The sequence below is a fragment of the Rhinoderma darwinii genome, chromosome 3 (assembly GCF_050947455.1).
Source record: "Rhinoderma darwinii isolate aRhiDar2 chromosome 3, aRhiDar2.hap1, whole genome shotgun sequence".
Classification (NCBI taxonomy): Eukaryota; Metazoa; Chordata; class Amphibia; order Anura; family Rhinodermatidae; genus Rhinoderma; species Rhinoderma darwinii.
In genome coordinates, this window is record NC_134689.1 from 138,107,487 (window position 1) to 138,130,764 (window position 23,278).

General features: G+C 38.2%; 1 protein-coding gene across 2 annotated transcripts in view; it reads left to right on the plus strand.

Moving 5' to 3' along the window:
* The window catches only part of METTL25 (methyltransferase like 25), a 215,290-nt gene that overhangs the window by 163,359 nt on the left and 28,653 nt on the right, over positions 1–23,278 (plus strand). For both annotated transcript variants that reach the window (XM_075856797.1, XM_075856796.1), the window contains exons 8-11: positions 2,411–2,440; positions 6,214–6,287; positions 8,867–8,908; positions 9,134–9,227. In XM_075856797.1, the coding sequence (XP_075712912.1) occupies positions 2,411–2,440; positions 6,214–6,287; positions 8,867–8,908; positions 9,134–9,227 (240 nt within the window). The remainder of the gene's footprint in view (positions 1–2,410; positions 2,441–6,213; positions 6,288–8,866; positions 8,909–9,133; positions 9,228–23,278) is intronic.

Below are 23,278 nucleotides of genomic sequence, written 5' to 3' on the forward strand. Positions count from 1 at the left end.
TTTTGTTTTTTTTTCTATAAGGCTTGCTCAATTTTTAAAGTAATCTTTAAAATTACTATTCAGAATTAGCTGTCCTATGTGTGTACATGAGGAATAAGACTATTTTTGGCCATTATATGACTTGTATATAGAATTCTTTACCAGTTTTTCCACCTGCAGGCTTTATCTGTAGTTCTCAGTTTTCTATGAGCTGGTGCCTAAGTGCTATCATGTCTTCTCTACACAGCACACATAAAGAGGAAAATCCTGCTCTCCTATCTCTATCTATCACATAAATATAGTAGCAGCAGCATGGAGTACATTATACAGCAGTAATGAGCAGTGTAGCTTAGAATCCAGCACTGGGGTGGCATATAAATCTTTCTATGAGCAGCTGCAGCATGTCTGTGTGTCTCACTCACTCTGCTTCTGCTCTCCCCTCTCCTCTCCATAGACTTCTATAGGCAGTTGTATCCTGAAGAAAGAAACCTGATAAGTGAAGAAAGAGGCATTTTCTTTTAATAAGATCTATTACAAAGTTTCTTATATTATACTATTGATTTATTCAAAGTTTGTTGATCGTTAGTGAATATTTAAGGATTGATATTGACCCCCTGCTCCTTTTCACTGCATAGTGATTTGATCTTTCCCACCACTGACTGTTCACTGTTCTTAAAATTGGCATTTTCAGACAGTTTTCTGTAATTATTGTCCTTCCCTTTTTTGTATTTGTCTTGTCCTTTGTTTCTAATATTGATGTGTGAAATTGTCATCTGTTTAACCTTGAGTTAATATTTTTATTAAATGTATCTGTATATTGTTGCAGCTACAACTATTTATGGCAGATGTTACCCTTCATCTGCACTTCTTCATATAAAGGCAGATCTTTTCCTCAAAGGGGCACCTCTAGTTCAGAGGCACTGTTGTTAAATCTTGAGGAATTTCATTAGCAGTTCTTTCATTTTTGTTAACGTGAATGCTCCCACTCTGAGCAAGGAGGTGCGAATAAATAAAGTCACAGTCTACATACTGTTGTAAAGTGACTTGTGTTCTCTTCCCAGACTAACAGAGAAGCAAAGGAAATTTACTCCTTCCCTGCTATATTAATGGCAATGGGAACAATTCTGTTAACATATTAGAGAACTGAGCAAAATGCAGTTCCCTAATATTTCTTCAAGAGGTTGTCTTTAAGTAGGCATTGCACTTTGAAAGAACTTTGCAAAAATCCATAGTATAAGCCAGTGATCCTCAACTCGCGGACTGCGGTCCGAACCCGGTCTGCAGGTGCCAGTTTTCCCGGACCAGAGCCGCTGGCACTGGGCATCCAGGGCAGAATCTCCAGATTTTTGGCTCAGTGCTCTGGATCCCCGTTTTTTTTCACGGAAACAAAAGTGCTGCAGAGTGCACTTTTGTTTCTATCAAAAAACGGAAACCTATCGAACGCAAGTAAATAGAATGCATCTGAAACAAAAGAATTACGATTGAAATCAATGGTAATTCCAACGGAAGTGATGCTTTCTGTTTGGGCTCTCGTTTATCTCTTCCTCTGACTGAAGAGCGCTAAATGAAGATTAATGGTAGTGTGAATTTAGCCTAATTTAGGTTTTATTTGTACAAGTCAAAAGTGTGAAAATTGTCCTGGCTACCTGAAGTGCAAAATCTCCAAATACCACTGGCAGCGAAAGGGTTAAACCATGACTCCTCCAGAAGACTAGAAATTCGCTACATCCCTAATATTAAAACGTTACTTTGAGTTATTCAGATAATATACTAGTGAATTGTTATTTATGCATTTCCTTATCGAGCTTCTTTTCAAGCAACAAAATCTCTTATTGTAATTCGTTCAGGAGAAATGGACGTTTCTGTAGCAGTGAAATAGAATATTTGTAGTTATAATGCTTTTACTACATCTGGTAGTGGGGATAAAATAGTTAAGGTATTATTAGGCTTTTTACATCAGGACTGAACCTTTAAATCAATGCTCGATATCAAATGATACAGATTGTTTGTTTTTAAATTGCTGTTTGCACCGTTATTACGTCTTAGAATAAACATTTTCTAAGTAAATATACCAAATTATCTGATTATGTCATTTGACAGGATTTGGATTGGGAAAAAATGAAGTTCTGGTTTCCCATAAATCTGCAGCATTGACTATGGCTGCTGCAGTGTGTCAGGCACACAGCCAAGTTTAATGGAATTTTTCTATGAGCCCAAAAACTCCTGATTTGTATGAAAGTGTTTTTTCTATCTTCGTCTGTCTAAAATAAACCAAAGTCACTATAAAAGATCTGATTAGCAAGCTAACACATTGCAGTGTGTGAGTTTATTTAGCGTCACGTAATTAATCTCTTCATTTTGCCAGTACGTTTATAACATTGTCTAACAAAGTGATAAACACATCCACCTTATCTTTTTCTTGAAACTTTAGGCTTTAGAGCGTGTTGCGGTCGGCCAAGGGGTAAGTAGTACTGTTTACTGAATTGCATGCATCTGTCTTCTGTCTGATGTCTGTTGGGGCATAACCTAAATGTGAACTTACTGCCTCCTAATTAACTCTCGCTCTGCTTATATGTTACATGCCTGTGTCTCGTGTGGCATGTGCGTGGCTGCCCACATTTATCACCATGGTTATCGTGTCTTGAATGGTGCTGCTGTTGCCATTTAATTATCTCACTACAATAATTGTTGATCTGTGTATTTATTAAGACCTCCTCTCAGTTTGTCATGAAGTAGAATAAGAAAGACTAACACACCCACACAAGGAATGTTTTATTTAAAATGAATCGCCACATTAATTTAACTATTGTATTAGAAATCAATTATTTTATAAGTGGGAGCAATTTAGGTAATAAATTTGGGATAATCAAATATTCTCAACATTCACACAACCCTGTCAGCAGAATACAGTGTGTCCTGTAAATGGAGTCACATAGCTGTAACCCCGTCACTCTCTATATTTACTGGACACTACTGACCGCCCTGGAGAGCAGCAAGCCGAGAGTTTGATTTCCCTGCAGCTGCTCTCCTCGATTACCCAAACTTTTCCTTCTTGTAAAGGGTGTGTTTAGGGTGATATATTATAGGTTTGTTCTTGAACTGGCATATTTAACCCCTTAGTGACCAGCCTGTTTTAGGCCCTAATGACCACGCTATTTTTTTTTTTAGTTTTTCTATAGTCTCATTTAAAGAGCTATAACTTTTTTATTTTTCCGTCGACATAGCTGTATGAGGACTTGTTTTTTGCGGGATTAGTTGTACTTTTTAATAGCACCATTTTAGGGTACATATAATTTTTTTATTAACTTTTATTAACTTTTTTGGGGGGATTATAAAAAACCCTGAAATTCCACCATTGTTCTATGCGTTTTAAATTGATGCCGTTCACTGTGCAGCATAGATAACATGTTACCTTTATTCTATGGGTCGGTACGATTACGACGATACCACATATGTAGAGGTTTTTTATGTTTTACGACTTTTGCACAATAAAAACACTTTTGAACTAAAATTATTTGTTTTTGCATCGTCGCATTCCAAGAGCCGTAATTTTGAAATTTTTCATCAATGTGATTTTTTGGGCTTGTTTTTTGCGGTACAAGACGTAGTTTTGATTGGTACTATTTTGGGGTGCATGTGACTTATTGATTCATTTTTATTATGACTAATTTGGCGGCAATGGAAAAAAATTGCGATTTTGCCATAGTTTTTTGCGTTTTTTTTTTTACATTGCGGTTTAATTTACATATTAACTTTATTAATTGAGTCATTATGGTCACGGCGATACCATATATGTGTACTTTTATTTATTTTTTACACTTTTACTAAATAAAACCACTTTTTATGGAAAAAAAATGGTTTTATTTATTTACTGTAATTTTTATTAATAATCTTTATTTCACATTACTTATTTTTATAGTCCTACTAGGGGACTTTACTATGCGATCTTCAGATCGCTGCTACAATGCTTTGGTATACTTCGTATACCAGAGCATTGTTGCCTGTCAGTGTAAATCTGACAGGCAATTTGTTAGGACGTGCCTCCGGCGCGTCCTAATAGGCATATGTCCAGGGCAGACCTGGGGGTTTTATCAGGCCCCCGGCTGCCATGACATCCCATCGGAGACCCGCGATTGCATTTGCAGGCCACAGATGGGTGACAGAGGGAGCTCACTCCCTCTGTAAACAAGTTAAATGCCGCGGTCGCTATTGACGGCGGGGTTAAACGCGGGTGTTGGAGCAGTAGCCTGGCTGTCATCAGACAGCCGAGCCCCGGCTCCAGCCTGCACGGGACGCCCGTGCAGGACTTAGACTAGGCCACCGTGAAAAGGCAGCGGCCTAGTTTAAGGCCCCTTAGTGACCGCAGTGAAAAGGCGTCTTGGTGGTCACTAAGGGGTTAAATAAATATGGTATCTCATAGCTCCTTTCTCCAATGTACAGTTGTATAGACAACTGAAAAATAACTCACTCGCTGGACTTTGGCACGTGGCACCTGACATGGTGGAAGGATGTTTAGCTTTTGGAAAAATGGAATCTTTCAGTATTATTTTACTATGCTTCCTACGTCTATAGAGGGATTCTAGCCCTAGCTTAATTGGCCATTTTAAATGATATCTCAAACATCTATGATGAGTGAAACATCCCTTATTCTCAGCCCTTTATATAATGTGAAGAAAAAGGATTGCAAAATAACAAGTTTTTCCTTATGGATTCCCTTTTCTTTTTGCGATATCAAGCTGATTATCACATAGAAATAATAGCTCCTTTACGTTTTCTGATTCTGGACTCAATCATTGCATCTGGAAAAAACATTGAACTGTGTATGGGATAGTTTTAGAAGGACCTAAATAATAGCCAATTTACCTATAATTAGTGCAGGAAGTGTCAAATATCAATGATTATGCAGTAAATCACATGGACACTAAATTATTATAACTTATAGACACAGTTTTTGAAAGGCATGTGTTTGAGACGTTGGGCCAACTAGGTTTCTGAACTAAACAGCTAGGTCAGAATTGTTAGGTGATATGTTCAGCAAAACCAGACTATGGGAAAACACAACCATTTGTCATAGTAAAAGCTTCAAATATCATTTTCTGTCTCAGTGGTAACTGTCCATATGTGAGAAACTTCTTCTTTTAATTCAGGGATTGTAAAAACCCATCAGGTATGTAGGCAGTCAGAACCCTTAAATTTATATTTTGCCTTTCGCCTATCTATTGGAAAATGTATTTTTTTTATTTTTGTGTCCATACATTATTTTTTTTTTAGTTCTATATTATGAGCCAAGCACATTTTTAATTACATTTTAATGTTTGGGAATTCATTTTGTTTACTTTAATTTCATTATTCATCTGGATCTGTTGTTTCTTGGACGTGAGTCTGTTTAAGCTTAAAAGTTCAAATGTAATCTGATTTTTATTGATATTAAGCCCAGTATTAAAATATCTCAAGGGTATAATGCCACAAAATTGACTCTTAAATTGTTCTAGAAATGTTGAGAGTTCTAGTTAAAATATTGAAGCTCTGACTAGGTCTTCATAGGGAATATATATATATGTGTGTGTATATATATATATATATATATATATATGTATATATATATATGTATATTTCAACTAGAATCCCTCTTTAAATTGCATCGGCGACATACCTATGGACATTGTAATGGCCGCCATTATTGATCGGCACCTTGGAGAATCTAGCATGTGTTAGACCAAGATTCTAAAAACCTGCATGGAAAAGAACACACACAAGAAGATCATTCCGAGACCCCCCCCCAAGGGGTCTTTTTATACCGCCCAATTTGGGCCGCAAAAACGAGCGCCGATCACCAAGACAGTTAATCGGCGCTCGTTTGCTCCTTTCACAAGGAGCTACGATTAGTAATGTATGGAGACAAGCGATGCTTATTATGATTGCTCATCCCCATGCACTTCCATCATGTCGGCATTACATTTCGCTGTTTACACAGGACGATGTGCTGCCGACAACGATAATATTTTGTGCTGCATCGATGATACGTTCAACCAATAAATGATCATTGCTCGTTCATCGGCTGATCGTTGCCCTGTTTACAGGGCAATAATCGGGAACGATCGTTCATACGTACGCTCGTCTGCCCGATCATTGGCCCGTGTAAAAGGGCCTTAATGTTTATTTTAGGCAGTATTTGAAATGTAGTTGAATAATAAATTATATTGTTCATTTTGGTGTTTGCTTTGCTCTTACAAGCTTCCTACTGAGTCCTTGTTTTATCGAGCAGTTCTTCAGGTCATCTGCAAAGAAGTTTATGGCATCACACAAAGGTAGGGATACTGCACAATATCCTGTTATGAAGAAAAAAAATATAACGTTTAAGTAAAATAGGATATACAGCCATACATGTGGTTTGTCAATTTTTAACAGTTTTGCAGGTCGTTTGTGAAGTTTGAAAACTCTAATGATATGGGGCAGGTTCTCAAATGCAACAAAAAATCTAAATAAAACATAAATTAGTTTAAAGTAAAGGTCGCAATTTTTTTATTTGATGATTTTTAAGTTATGAGCCTATTTTTTTCTAATTATTTTATTGTGTTCCCTAGTGTGACTTTATTTATGACTATGTTTTTACTTTTGTGAGGGCAGCCATCTTTATTAGCATCTGTGTATGTTTCTCTGCACAACACATACACAAGTGCTATATGGCACACCCAGGGTATAGAAGAGCAGGGACACGAGTCCAACCATCGCCTATTTTATCTGGTAATGAAAAATGGGGGGGCCCCATGTCTGTTTTTTTTTTTTTTTTTAAATAAATAATTGATAAAAATGACGTGGAGTCCTCCCCCGTTTTTCATAAACAGCCAGATACAATAAAGCAGCCGCAGCCTGCCTAGCATTACTATGGTGGAAGGGGCCATATTTTTGGGCTTTCCTAACCTAATAATACCAGTCTGCGGCCGCCCTGTACCCGGCCATCACTTCAGATACTCGGGTACTGGATCATACCTGGCTCTTTGTGGTACCCCTGGTGGCATTGAGTTCCGGGGTAATTATGGGGTGTTAGTCCTAGCCTTTTTACTGGCTAACACAAAGACCTGCCTTAGTAATGGACGCTGTCAATCAAACAGCGGCCATTACTCAGGCGCTAATAAAGTATTAAAAAACACAGAGGCATAAGAAAACATTTTTTTATTGAGATAAAAATTCCCCCACACAACCCTCTTTGACTATTTTGATTTAAAAAAAAAAAAAAAGGAGATAATCGAAGTGGTTCAATGTATCTACGACAGGGTCCAAACGGTCCAGCAGAACCTGCAAAACAAAAACAAAAAGTTAGCATTATGAAAATTAAAAAAACTTATACTCACCTACAGAAGTCTTCTGTCTTCTTTCTTCTCCCTTGTGCTGCAATATAAATTTTTCCCTCTGGGGATGATTTTTCCATTGACTGATCGCAGAGTGACATAACGGGGAACTATTTTTTCCTGTCCTGTAACTATGCTACCTGTCAACGGAAAAAAATCATCTGCCAGTGGGAAAAATGTTTCCCCATGGAGGAGTACAATGAAAGAGTTGCCTGGTAATTAGACATGACAGAGAAAAATAATTCCCCATCATGTAACTCTACCTATCAACTGAAAAGTCAATGTCAAATGTCTAATTCTTCCCTCTGGCAGATTACTTTTTTTAGTTGACAGATAGCAGTTACACGATGGGGAAATATTTTTTTCCTGTCATGTAACTCTGCTACCTGTCAACTGAAAAGTCATCCACCACAGGTCTTCCCTCTTGACTTTTGTCGTTCACAGCCTCTTGGTGTCTCCTGTAGCTGCTGCTACCGTGAACATCACATTTTGCCAATGTTCAGTCACTCACAAAATTGTGCTGCACAGTGGTAGGCAATTTGAAGACACTCCCTCCTGGCTTGTAGCCAACAATAGTGTGGTCACTAGTAGGGAGAGTGTCCCTCCCACATTTACAGCAACCGTAAGTCAGGTTGCTTTGCCTGATTCAACTTGCTGTAATTATGATAAGTGCTCCCTCCGGTGGCCAACATTGGGAAACATTACAAATTATTATTTAATTTTTAATATTTCCTATCTTGTGGAAGAAAAAAAAATAACCCCAAAAATATAATAAAAATAAGTAAAAATTTTATTTGCGACATATTCCTTTCAGCAAAGTTATAGGGACATGACCAAAGTAAAAATGTACATACAGTATTCACCTAGATTTTTAACTCGGAATCTAGTCCCGATTATTGTTTAGATCTTAAAACCCTAATAAGTTATTTTTTATGGGGGATAATTTTCTGATCGATGGGATGCCCCACCGCTGGGACCCCCACCGATGGCCTGAACAGGGGTCCCGAAAGCCTCAAATCCTCTTCGCAGTGAAAAGGAGCTTGAGTCGAGCATGCACCCTGCCGCTCCATTCAATGTCCATGAGAATGACGGAAACAGCCAAGCTCTGTATTTGGCTGTTACAATTGAGCGACAGAGCGCATGCTTGACCCTTAGTCTATTCGATGTCCTCCTCACTGCGGTTGAGCAGTGAGAATGAACAGGGGGCTCGAAACCCTTCTTCTCGCGATTGGTGGGGCCCCCAGCAATCCGAAATGTATAGACTGTCCTGTGGATAGGTGATAAGTTTTGATTCTGGTACAATTCCTTTAACAATGCACTGTATGACTTGCCATCGTTTGAAAATTAGGTAATTTCAATATGTTGGGCTCATAGGACTGTTGAGAAAACATATTTATATTGGTTTATTTTAAAGTGTTATTTTTTTTAATTGCACTGTAAATACTACATGCATATGTTATATTTGTAACTATGTTACTGTCAGTTATTTTAAACTTAAACATAATAATGCAAAGTTTTGATAATTGTTTTCCTTCAAGGTCCTATTCTCTAGTTCCGCAGAGCAAGAACGTCCTAAAAATGTAAGAGGCTGACCATAAGATTTCAGTTCATAATCTTATACAAAGAGGGAAATGTATTGTGGTGTAAACTGGTTACAGAATCATAAAGAAAAAAAGTCTGGGTAGTGGGTAATTCATTTTTATTATTTTCGTCTTTTTTATTTTTTTTCCTCTTTCTACCTCTATCTGATTTGAGGTTAATATTTGGAGTGTATACTAATAACATTGTGTTTGTATTTTGTTCAGTGACCAACGTGTTGGAAAGATCTATTCCAAGTCAACATCCTTTACAGACTATATTAGGAAGTCGCTAAAAAAATTTGGACAAGATGACTTAAGGGTAAGCCTAATTTTATATACGTATTTACTGTTCGTTTTAAATCTATTTTTTTTAAAGCCATTGTACCTTTTAGCCCCATTTTAACACTTTTTTTTATTGATTTATTTTTACTTATCTTGTGCGGAGTGGAAGTAACAGCCTTTAATATACTCCAGAGCTGCTTTCATACTTCAGCTGGTCATTTTAAAGAAACAATAAAGCTTGTTGTCAGACACTGCTTTAACAGTTTAGCTGAGTGGGGCAGTTAATTTTTCGTACATTATATTACTGTGTGGTATCTGGTGTTAAGGCTACACTTGTTGGAATGCAGATCACCAGATCGAGGTCAATGTAGACAGGAAGGTATGTTGACAGATGTCAGCTGTGAAGCCAACAAAATTGTAAATGCTGCTGTGAATTATAATACAGCCTGTAACTCAGGACCAGTATAAGGCTTCCATCACATTTGCGTCAGGGTTCTGTTCTGACGTTCCGTCGGAGCTTCCCGTTGGAGCTTCCCGTCAGAACGGGACTCTGACTGAAACAAACGGTAACCATAGGTTTTTGTTTGCATCACCATTGATTTCAATGGTGATGGATCCGGTGCAAATGGCTTCTGTTTGTCTCAGTTGTGCATGGGTTCTGTCATTTTGACGGAAGTAATACTGCAGTCGACTACTGCGCAACTGAGACAATCGGAAACCATTTGAACGGGATCCGTCACCATTGAAATCAATGGTGATGCAAACGGAAACCTATGGTTTCAGTTAGGATTCCGTTCCGGCGGGAAGCTCCGACGGAACGCCAGAATGGGAACCCTGAGGCAGATGTGAACGAAGCCTAAGATACGTTAAGTAATTAACTTTTTTTTAAAAAATTAGATTCATTAATGTTAATTGTGATTAACACAAGCTATGCTTAAAATAATGGACTGTTGAATTGGTAATTAAAACAGATTACATAACATTCCTACACATTTGAGTCGAGATAAAAGAAATATTGATTTGCGTTGAAATTATCATATTTCACTGTATAAGAATCTATACTATTTTTTAGCATATGTAGCAATATGGATGCTTCTTCCTGTACTCTCATGTCTAATATGGGATACAGCAGATCTTATCATGTAGTCTACTGTAATAGTTAAAGGCGTTGTCCACTTTCAGCAAAGTAATGTTATTTTATGTATTAATAAAAGTTCTTCACATTTTCAATATACTTTCTGTAATATTTCCTCACAATTTTTAAAATCTCTGCTTGTTGTTATTTAATATGGAACATTCATTGTTTACTTCCAGTGGATAATGTTCTGTCCATGGTCATGTGATGGACACACAGGTGCTGGGATTATTAGAGGACACAGCTCTGATACACGTACTGTAATGAGCCGTGGACCTGTGTGTACATGACCAGGACAGAATTTTATCCACAGGAAATTAACATTGATTGATTATGCTGAATGACAACAAGCAGAGATCTAAACAACCATGAGGAATTAAGAAAGAAAGTATATTGGAAAATTGTATAACTTTTAATTGTACAATAAAATATTAATTTGCTTAAAGTGGACAACCCCTTTTATTAGGCCTTTGTCTCTGCTCGTGGGCTAAGTCTTTAGTCTGATTCACTGGCAACATTACATGGGATGGAAAAAAATGGGGGAGGGTTGAGGAGGGAAGTAGGGAAATAGGGAGATTTAGGGACAAGCGGTGGTCCAAGTTTTAAGTTTAAAGGCATCTTTACCCGGACTGACTTTTCAAATGACTGAAGAACAATCTATGGTTTGAAAAGTCTTTCAAAGGGATCTGATGGTTGTTTTCAGCAGGAAGACCCTCACTGCTGGAGGTAAGCGTCACAGTTTCCTGGTGAGGGCTCCTGTGAGAGCCATTTGCTCCGAGTAACATTAACCAATTTACACCATTTTTTTCTGATTGCACAATCGGTGAAGATCTAGGTTTTATCATTGATTACCTTCTTCGTTCTCACTGGCCAATTATTGTTAAAATCACTCAGAAACAAGTATTGGCTAGTATTAACTCCTTCCCGCAGCATGACGTAATTTTACATCATGGTGCAGGGGTAGTTGTCCACCCCATAAGCTGCGGATGTCAGCTGTGTATTACAGTTGATTACACTGCACTAACGGCCGTGATTGGAAATTACTCAAATCCGACCGTTTAACTACTTCGATGCCGCAGTCAAAACCCACCGCAGCATCTAAGTCGTTAGACAGAGGGGCTAAGGTATGCTCTATCTTCCCTTAGCCCCTCAATGGTTGTCATGGCAGACTGGGGGCCTAAATAGCACAATACACTGCAAAACACTTGGATTTATTTTTTTAAATAGTTGAATAAAGTTTTTAGTACTTTACAAAAAAAGATATGAAAAGTTCTAAAACCCTTCTTAATGTAAAAAATCTAACCTCCGTCCTTACTGTATGGACTCCTGTGTAGAGAGATGATCAGTGTAGGAGGAGGAGAGGAGTTTGATAAGTATAGAAACAGGCATTTTTATGTAATAACCTTTATTACAAAGTTCCTTATCTTCGCTTGTACTAGATAATTCTTGAAAACATTTTTAAACAATGGATATTCTTTGAGTTCAATGAGAAACTCCAACCAAGACTAACGTTTACTTATACAGGCACCTGGACTTCCTGTATGATGAGATTACATGGACAGGTCCACATAAGTTCTCCACAAGGGAATGACACAAACTCCTATAATAGTTACTTCTGAAGATTAGACAAGCTCCTCTAACACAGTTATAATGGGGAAGATCACAGCCCATAACCCCTGGTTATATGCTTAAAATTCCTTCGTTTATTTAGGAGAATATGTAGGGAAGGATAGTCAACTGTCCTCCCATCAGGCAGAGATTTTACTGGCTCTATCTGGTCATGTGTGCATGATGCTGTACTTGAGGGAGGCATTATGGTCTTGGTAGCATAACACAAAGAAAGCAGGTTGAAATCTAAAATTTCCAGAGACTATCAGGTCGGTGGCAAAGTGATGGAAATTTGTGTTTCTACTGGAGATGTTATTTGCAGCAGGGTATAAATGAAATGTTCTCATAGTGTGAAGAATTGTTTGACACTTTGTGTAAGGCAACTTCAGTCCAGTCCATGCGGAATATGTATGATAGTTTTGTGGGATAATCGGGGATGATCCATTCCTGTACTGCATGTCATTAAGCTTTAAACCTTCCCGTCATCTGTAGTACATGTAGAAAGTCGAAATGCTGCCAATAAAACTACAGCGCACACTGCTCCATCTACAGAAAAAACTAAAAACGTATGGGTCTCCGACTACAGCGCCACAAAACAATTTTTTTTTAATAACAAATCATTCTTTGTTTATTTTGTAACTGTAGTAAAACATAAAAAAACCTATATAAATTTGGTATCGCCGTAATCGTACTGACTTGCAGAATATGTCATTTGTAATGCACGGTGAATGTCGTGAAATGAAAACACAAAAATATTTTTTACATTCCACCCTTTAAGTGTAAACGTTTTTCGGTACTTTATATGGTAAATTAAATTGTGGCATAAAGATTCAACGTGTTTCGCAAATAACAAGTCCTCAAATGGCTACGTTAACAGAAAAATGAAGACCGTTATGGCTTTTGTAGGGCGGGGGATAATAAACAAAAATAAAAAAAAACGAAAACTGGCTGTGGCAGGAAAGATATACGTTCAGGTATAATCTTTTGCTAACTTAAACATACACACTGCAACTTACTATAACTTGCAATTGTCCCTCTTGCCGCTGACTGTATAGAAAATCATCTCCGGTCCCGTGGCCCTAGACCCTATGTTGTATAAGTATGGTTTATGTAGTAAAGTTTTGCTCTATATAATATAATTTGTAGTATTTGATGCCTAAGATTGATTTGTAAAATCTGCCTATTGAATGGGGATTGACTTAAAAGAATGGGTCCCAGGTGTTCATTTTCATTGCTGTTAGTTTTGATGTTCTTTTATTTTGTAAAGCTGTTTTCTGGATGAAATCAAAAGGGCAAGAATATGCATTTATTTAGTATTATCAAACAAATACCTTCTCTTCTTGGAAAATTGTATAATTAAAGGCAGGTAACAAATGATCAAACCGTTAACACTTTGCCTTGGGCATGTATTCCTAAACCCCAGGCCCCCAGAGATTTATAAGAACCTCCCGGCAATTCTTGAGAAGACCACAGTTTCCACTAGATATAGTTTATTGGTTGAATTGAAAACAGACTATATGTATGTTTCACAAGTTGATAATTCGCCTAGCACATTTCAATAGCTTGAAGATGTTGTGGCTCTTACATCAGTACAATAAAGCTTTGTATCTCCAGTATATACATGATCTACCGTATGTTTCAAAAAGGACATAGGCAAATATGTAAGACTTGTTTGCGGCTGTAGATAAATACGTAGATTCTTTATTGTTTTTGGAAGACTTGAGAAAAAGCGTTTTTTTGTTTTTTATATGTTTCCACTGTCCCCTGCAGTGGGTATCACAGTTAAATAGTAACAGCTGCTTTATTGTCACGGAACATTGGATGGAATCTTTGGCGAAAAGGATTAATTCCACGCAGTCTGTAGCATTGACACCCTCCCAACCAAAGGCAAATGTGTCTATGCTTTGTGTATGAATGTCATGTTTATTGCTTTTCCAGTATTGTTTAACATGCTGTCACAAGCTGTTAAAGTTATTTTTTTTTCCATTTTAATATATAAAATGTTCCCGCTATAACAAAGCCCTTTAGTTAAAATGGCTACCATATTAACTTGGCCACAATCTGAAGCATATGTCTTTGTTAAATGATTCCCAAGCTTTGTTTAACTGTTACTTAGACATCAACATAAACATAATCTAACAATCCTGTATATGCATGTATACAATACATTGCATAAATGTGTACACCCCCTCTGAAAATAAAAATATATTTGTATTTCTGAATGACCATCGTTACAATTTATGGACGGATGAAAGGATTTTCATTTCATAAACATTTACTTAATAATAGAGAAAGATGTATGTTAAATAAAGAAATTAGGCAACTTTGTTCTAATCCAGGGTTGTAAAAATGATGTGCCACATTTTATTTTCTACATTCTGTTTTTATACTTTCTTTCTATACTTTCTTTTGTGAGTACAAACAAATCTTGAAATATTTATGTTTTGCTGGCGGTGCTTTTCTATTGTCGACTTTTGAAGAGCCCGGGATGGCAGTAGAACTACAAAGCTCAGTTAACTTAACACCTAGTTAACCAGCATTCAATTAGCCTGCACATTGTATCATTACCTTTCCTCAAGGTGGAGAAAAGAGAGGGGGTAAGTTTATATTTTTATTTGTGATTTTGGAGAGAGCTTTTTGGACAACTGTTTACTTAGCCTGTTCCAATCTTTCTGAAAGTGTGTGTAGTACATATACATAAAGCCTTGCTGTTAATTATACAAAACAGGTGATAATGATCATCGTTTTCATATGTATGTTGAAGCAGTCATTAACTGTACCAGAAAAAGCTGTGTAGGAGGCTTAAAACTGGGTGAGGAACAGCCAAACTCTGCTACAAAGGTGAGGTTGTGGAAGACCGTTTCATGGCGCAGGTCCACCATGGAAACACTGAGCACAGCAACAAGACACAAAGTAGTTATACTGCATCAGCAAGGTCTCTCCCAGGCAAAGATTTCAAAGCAAACTGGGGTGTCAAGAGCTGTTCAAACTCTTTTTAAGAAGCACAAATAAACGGGCAACGTTAAAGAACGTAGCTGCAGTGGTCAGCCAAGGAAACTTAATGCAGCAGATCCAAACTGTTTGGAACATCCTCCCTGCCGAGTTCCTCCAAAAACTAGAATTTATGCAGTTATGAAGGCAAAGGGTGGTCACACCAAATATTGACTTGATTTAGATTTATTTTCTGTTCATTCACTTTGCATTTTGCTAATAGATAAAAAAATAAACTATTAACACTTCTATTTTTGAAAGCATTTTTACCTTGCAGCATTGTTCCACAACTGCCTAAAACTTTGGCACATTACGTGTGTGTGTGTGTGTGTGTGTGTGTGCGTGTATATATATGTATGTGTGTGTGTGTGTGTGTGTATGTATATATATATATATATATATATATATATATATACACACTCCTTACCAGTGAAATTGCAACACCAAGAAGGGCAAGCCGTAAGGTTGTGCAAATTGAGGAAGCAGGTGTTGCTAAGATCTGCAAATGATTACATTTTCAAGCACCTCACTCCAATCTGCAGCATGAGGGAGGGGCATAACAGCCAGATTGAAAGCAAAGTTTTTTTAGCCACATTAATAAATATAAATATATATATATATATATATATATATATATATATAAAATGTGAGTTTGTGTGTGTAATATATAAAATGTGTGTGTGTAATATATATTTGTGTGTGTAATATATATATATATATATATATATATGTGTGTGTGTAATGAGTTTGTAATATGTGTGTAATATATATGTATGTGTGTGTATAATATGTATGTGTGTGTATAATATGTGTGTGTGTGTGTTCTATGTGTTTGCAATATGTATGTGTGTGTGTGCGTGCGTGTGTGTGTAATAGGGATGTCACGATACCAGAATTTGGACTTCGATACCGATACTTCGTTTAGTATTGCGATTTCGATACCAAAACTATACTTTGCCAACCGTACTTAAAAAAAAGTTCTTCCTTTTTCTGATGTGAGGCGCGAGGTTTGATAAATTTTGACGGTGCCTCACATTAATAGTAATTATTCCCATCATGTTTCTCAGTCATAATGGGTTAATGTGTAAGGTACATGATGGGGTTAATTACTATTAATGTGAGGCACATGGAGGTTAAACTCATCCACACCTCGGGCCCCACAATAAGTGAAAGAAAGCTGTTTTTTTTTTACAGCGTACACATCAGAAATTATGCAAAAAAACTTGTTGTGAAGGTTATTACGGCCGCGCCAATACTGAGTGTGTATGTTTTATGTATTGAGACTTATTTTGATGTTTATTTTAAAAAAAAGGTGTATGTATATATTTTTTAAATTTAACATTACTTTATGTTTTTAGTTTATTATTAAACTTTAATGTACTGGCATATATCTATATGCCAGTACATTAGCCTGTGTACTGATAGTACACAGGCAGTTGTTAGGACATACCTAAGTATGCCCTAACAACAGGAAATATGGTAAGACAGCACTGGGGTCCTTCAATAGACCCTGGGCTGTCTGCCCATATATGGTATGTCCCTCAATCGCGTCACATGGATTCCTGTGATGCGATCCAAGGGGCACCCCCCCCCCTTCTCACTTCCTCTTGAATGCTGCAGTCAGCTTTGATCGCAGCATTCATGGGAATAACGGCGGAGATGAGAGGTTTCTCTGATCTCTGCCGTTATAGAGCGGGACTGCAGTTGTGCAATACAGCCATGGCCCCGCTCCTGACATTAAGTGCGCACGCGTGGGGTGATGCGGCCGGCGCTGCACAAATGAGCGCAGGCACTGAAGACAGAACATGGGGGTGTTTTGCAGTGTGCCCGCCATGTTCCGTCTTCAGTGCCGGCGCTCATTAGTGCAGCGCTGATCGCATCATCCTGACCGCGCGCACATGTCAGGACTCCGGAGCGGGGAAATGGCTGTATTACACAGCTGCAGCCCCGCTCTCATACATTCATGTGTTACTATACTTAGCTGTGCGGCGGCACAGCTTTGTATCGAAATACATGAAATAACGGTATCAAGCCATTTGGGGATGCACAGTATCAAAACCGTATCGAAGTTTTGATGCATCGTGCATCCCTAGTGTGTAGTGTGTGTGTGTGTGTGTGTGTGTGTGTGTGTGTGTCTAATTCAATAAATCAAATACATTTTCCCTGCATGACTATACATTTTTTTATATGCCCCACATTTATTCTAAAACTTATTAGTGGAGTTCAGGGTGTGGTGCTAGTCGTTCTGGAAAATACATTACTGTTCAAATATTTTTTAATGGCGTGCTTCTTCATCTGCTTGATTCTAATGGGGAAAATGCTTTACTCATGTGGCCTTTCTAAAAAAAATCTGGATGAACTTGTGCTATGTTATGTGGAGCAGGTGTTTGAGCAGTATGATGTTGAAAAATAGTTGTAGTGGTCTTCTCAGTTTTATTCACACCTAAAAGTATAGAGATTAATCGTTTTTATGTGTTTCTGGCTTTACGGTGTTACAGAAATACTTTTGCATTTCTAAAATTAAACTTTTTAAGCTTTTTGCAGAAGTGGAGGACGAGTTGCTGTGCTCACCTGACACAAAACATTCTAATTTTCATGTGCTCCTTTCATTCCATTAGCCAGACAAAATAAAATGTCTAAAACTCACACATGGAATTGTGGTTATTCTCATATTCTAGGATTAAACATAAATAAATATGACTTGATCTGTAATTACGGTTTCTCAATTTCTTACAATTATTTATAAATTATGCAGTGAGTTTTAGCTTAAAACACAAATATACCTGATGGTAGAAAGATGGAGGAAGTTTGGGAAAGAGAATATTTGGAAGTATTAAATGGTGAGGGAGTAATCACAGAGACTGTGAAGGCCAACTCCAAATTTGGGAAGTAAGGTAAAGTTTGTGGACAGGGAGGTTTTGGGGCATGGAAATAGTTGTCATCTTTACCTCCATATCTAAATGGGGCCTTGAGGGGCCTGCAAACTAGCACATAGTCTCCTAGAAAAGCAACCCTAGAAAAGGAAAGGCAGAAAAGTGATGTAGTTAAGAACCCAGAAGGTATCCAGAGAGATGCAAGGCCCTACATTCTAGTTTATCCCAAAGGTGTTCGATGGGGTTGAGGTCAGGGCTCTGTGAAGGCCAGTCAAGTTCTCCCACACCAAACTCACCCAACCATGCCTTTATGGCACTTGCTTTGTTCAATGGGGCGCATTCACGCTCGAACAAAAAAGGGCCTTCCCCAAACTGTTCCCACAAAGTTGGAAGGATTGAATTGTCCAAAATGTCTTGGTATCCTGAAGCATTAAGATTTCCCTTCACTGGAACTAGAGATGTCCAAAACTATATCGGTTTGGAGGTAATGTACAGGTAATGTTGGAAAATAGATTGAGGTTTAGGATTTTGGGTTGTTGTATGGGAAAAAGGTTGTTCAATATAGAAATAGCAGGAAAATGTTTGGATTGAGAAACAATGGCTACTTTTTGTAAATGTACATTGTAAATTGTGTAATTTGCCTAGCACTTTAAAGAGTATTTGTATCTAAGACATTTATGGCATATCCACGAAATATTCCATAAATGTCTGATAGATGTGGGTCCTAGCTCTGGGATCCCCACCAATCCCCAGAACAGGCATCACCCAACCCCTGTCTCGCCTGGTGAAGCAGCCGCCAGCCACCATATACAGTTGGAGAATCAATGTAGAGGTGGCCGCGTCTGTCCATTGCTCTCTGATACCTATACATAGGTGATACAGAAACCACCAAGCAGGCGCGCTTGGCTGCTTCCATAATTGGTATTGGAATCATTGGAGAGAGCTATGCATATTGGCGGCCTCCACTACATTTATTTTCTGCCTGGATGTGATGGCTTCCTCACTATGCTGGACAGAGGCCGGTTAACCCTTGTTCTAGGGATAAGTGTGTCCCAGAGCTGGAACACGCATCTATCAGACCTTTCCCTGGATATGCCATAAATGTCTTTGATGGGAGTACTCTTTCAACATGCACATCCCATGATTGGGTAATAATCAGGTTGTGTAGGTGGAGACTTTGATCCCTGAGGGAAAGCAGCTAGAACTAGAAATATACATGTCGCCTTATTAGAGACCAACTGACCCAGCTACATTACATCTTGCTTCCTGGTGCTATGGGGTATTAAAGGGGTTCTGTGGGAACCTAAAATTATTAGCAGTGTACTGCACTGGTATTATACAGTCCGGTCCCACGTCGCGAAGATTATGAGTTTTTAATAGATTTATACAGCTTTGCCGGGGGACCGTAAATCTAGTGGCACAGTCTAACTTCATGACGACATGACTCGTAGTACAGCGATTACGTAGCTTATAGCGGGGCATGTAGCATGACGACGAGTCATGTCGTCATGAAGTTAGACTGTGCCACTAGACTTCCAGTCCCCCGTCAGCGCTGTAATCTATTAAAATCTCCTAATCAGTGCGACAGTATGTATATTAGAGACTGTACTCACATACTTCAGTAAGTACACTGCTAATAATTTTCGGTCCCCATATAACCTCTTTAAGCCCTTTTCGTTGCTATTTTACTGGATTTTCTTGATTATTTATTGTACAATTTTACATGAGTTTCCTTAATAGTTTTTATCCTATGCAGTGTGGATAATAGGGTTTTGCATTTATAAGTCAATGATATTCAGGATGTTGATTATCTCCACAAAAGAACTTCACTGGCTACAGTCTTTGTGTTGGGTGTAGGAGTCCCTCATGGGGAAAGCTATATGGACAGACACTTTATTTAATTGTTTTTTGCTGCTGGCTGTGTGTGTTTTTAGTGAAATTTTTATTTGTGTGTGTGATATAGATATATAAATTGGTGCTTTCTTTTTTTATGAACACTTTTTTGTGTCCGTTTTCTTCCCCCTTTTATTTTTTTGGATAGGGGAATAGATTGAGAGTTTTCAAGATTTGAAAGTAATGAATGTTGTAATAATTTTTGACATGATATATATAGGAAGGAGTCCAAGGGAAGGCAAATTTATATTTGACTTTAGGCTGGATTCACACGAGCATGTTCGGTCCGTAAAGGCCGGAACGTATTTCGTCCCGGAAGTCCCGGACTGAACACACTGCAGGGAGCCGGGCTCCTAGCATCATAGTTATGTACGACGCTAGACGGAGAGGCAGGGACTCCTAGCGTCGTACAAAACTATGATGCTAGGAGCCCCGCTCCCTGCAGTGTGTCGGGACTTGCGGCCGAAATACGTTCCGTCCTTTACGGACCGAACATGCTCGTGTGAATCCAGCCTAAGAGTGGGAAATTGTGCATTTTATGAGCTGAAATAGGCTATAATATATGGGATGAATAAATATAATACTGTCTGACAGTTTGCAGATGCAATTAATTATGTGTATAGCATGCAAATGAGTACATCATGTACTTCAGTCTGTCCCTCTGAATAATATTCAGTTGATAAATCTGTTCGTTTAGAAGTGTTATTAGCTGGAAGACTAAGAAATATATTAATATGGTATGTTGGTGGCTGCTTTAGGAAATTTGCAACTCCTTTTCTTTAAAGGTGTTACAGTAAAAATTCCATTGATTTCGGTTGTCCGCAGAAAAACAAAGAACAACAAATATAAGCTTAAAGTGAATTTTAGTCCAGAACACCAGAATGGAGTTCAGTTGTAGATCAATATTAGACCTGAATAGTATGTGGCTGAAAATCTTGTGGAAATGGGGGTAGAGCGTTTAGGTGGGAAAAGAGTACCTAAATAGATAACTTAGACTGATCGTTATGCCCTTTGAAACTATTTGATAATGCAGCCACGTTACCTTGTACGGGCTCCATTTGGCCACAGACATTCAGGACGTTGACTGAATTAGGGGAACAGGGCCAAATTTTTTGTAATCAGTAACTGGCTCCAATTTTTATAATGAGCACAATTCTGTCTGATACCTTTTTTGTCTCATTCTTATGTCAGAAGGACTGTCTGACCTCCTCGTAGGCAGTAGATTGTTGGGTGATCTCACTAACTAAGTACAGATGCGGCAAATTTCACAATGTACATCTACAGCAATTTACGTAACACTTGCAGATTTTGCCACGGATACGTTGTGGTAATTATCTGCAGCATCTGAAACCAGCCTTATACCTATGGCCAGCTTTAGTACAAATTATAATTGTTGCCAATATTATGCCAACTTTGATTTTTCTTTTAAGTTATATCTGGTATCTGACTGGGTACTCAATGCACTTTTGGACTGTAATAATGAGAGGGAGATAGATCAACCAGGGAAATACCTTTTAGAGGGTGCAGAGGTAGCAGTCAAACCAGGGGCCTGGACAATAAGGGGAACCAAAGGCCCCTCTGCTACATAAAAACACACCAGTATTATAAATGGCACATGGTAGTTGGGGGCTCTGTTACAGGTTCTGCATTGGGGCCCAGAAGCTTCATATTATGGCTTTGATATCAGCAATAAATAGACAAATCAGCCCTGTAGATGAGACTTCAAATGTCTTAACCTAAACCAAAAGATATGCAAAGAATTGCATATGTTTCATATGAGCTGCTGTCTTTAAACCATGCTTTTTTAATTCAGTCCGTTCCTCTTCTCCAGTATTTGGAGTATCCTATAATAGGATGAACATTTTTATATAATGAGATGAGAGAACACTCCTAATCATGTATACTATCCAGTGTCTTTAAGTAATTGACGTCTAGCATTTTTTATATATAAAGTGATCTATTCACAAGGGGAGAGAAGAAAACCTGGACCTCACATCCACTTGCTATACTTGATCTATTGCGGCTCAGCAAAATTTCAAAACATATGAACAGGAGGTTCTTAGCTTACATTTTGATCAAATTGTGTAATCCCACTTGCCACTTCACGGTGACCTCTTTAACGTCGCCGTGAGGCGGGTTTCCGCAGTGGGAGCAACCCAGGAGACTAACCGCACCCTTATTGCCAATCTAAGCCACCTTGTCTCCTGGGTTACTGTGTTGCAGCAGGACTGGTTGCCATGCGATACTGCACTTAATAGAGTAGGGACCCACTTAAAAGAAGTCGCCATGAAGTGGCAATTGGGCTTATACAGTTTGATCAAAATGTAAACTAAGAACCTCAGGTTCATACATTCTTAAATTTTGCTGAGCCGCAAAAGATCATGTATAGTAAGTGGTTTTCTTCTCTCCCCTTATCGATAATGTGAGCTATGTTTTGCTGCATACAGCCATTTAGGCCCTGTTCACACTGAGTATTTTGGCGCTGATTTTGACGTGTAAACCGCGTCTTCATCAGTGCCAAAAACTGTCAAAATCACCCCCCCATTGATTTCAATGGGAGACAGAGGAGTTTTTCCCGGGCGGCTTTTAGCGGGGGAAAAAAAGTGCCATGTCCTTTCTTGCTGCAGTTCCCTCTCTGACCTCCCACTATAATCAATGGGAGGCAAAAGAAACAGCTGCACTATTTTCCAAGCAATTTCCGCAGCGTTTTATGCCCGCGGGAAGAACGCTGCGAAAAAACTGGCAAAAAAGCGCAGGCAGGTCAAAATCTGCCTCAAAATTCCTGAGGGAATTCGGAGGCAGATTTTTTTCTGTCTGCAAAAAACTCAGTGTGAACAGGGCCTCAGCTTGCAACTACTGATAGTTTGCTACAATGTATCATTGTAGAAAGACTCTATCAACATGCTGCACTATTGTTACCAATAAAACCACCGACACCATGACGGAAACCCAACGGAATTCTTTAAAGTCAATGGGTACTGTTGGACGCCGATGATGTCCATCATGTTAAGGCAAAGGGTTACACCAAATATTGATTTTATTTAGATTTATTTTCTGTTCATTCACTTTGTGTTTTGTTAATTTATTTAAAAAAAAATATTAACATTAGCATTTTTACTTTGCAGCATTTTTCCACAACTGCCTAAAACTTTTGCACAGTACTATATATAATTGGCTTGACCAACAGTTGCTACATCTCAACCCCTTGAACTTCTCCAATTTTGCCATTAGATTCACATAGCACCCCCTCTTTTACATGATGTCTGCTTTTTTCTACCTATTTTATATATATATATATATATATATATATATATATATATATATATATGTATAGTTTTGATTGATCTGGTTGGGCTATAGCGAAATTGCCATTGCTTCTGCCTCTATTCACTACACCTTACTCATTGAGGCAGTGTTTGCTGTGAAATAGAAGATAGAAGTTGTAATAAACTGCTTGTCTACTCCCCATGGTCTCCAGCTGTCTCAGACAGCCAGGTACCACACCCGCTCTTGCTTGGTAACTGGAGCAGAGTCTTTAAACAGTAGTACATTTTAAGGCTATGTAAACCTTTTGAAATGCATTTTTTT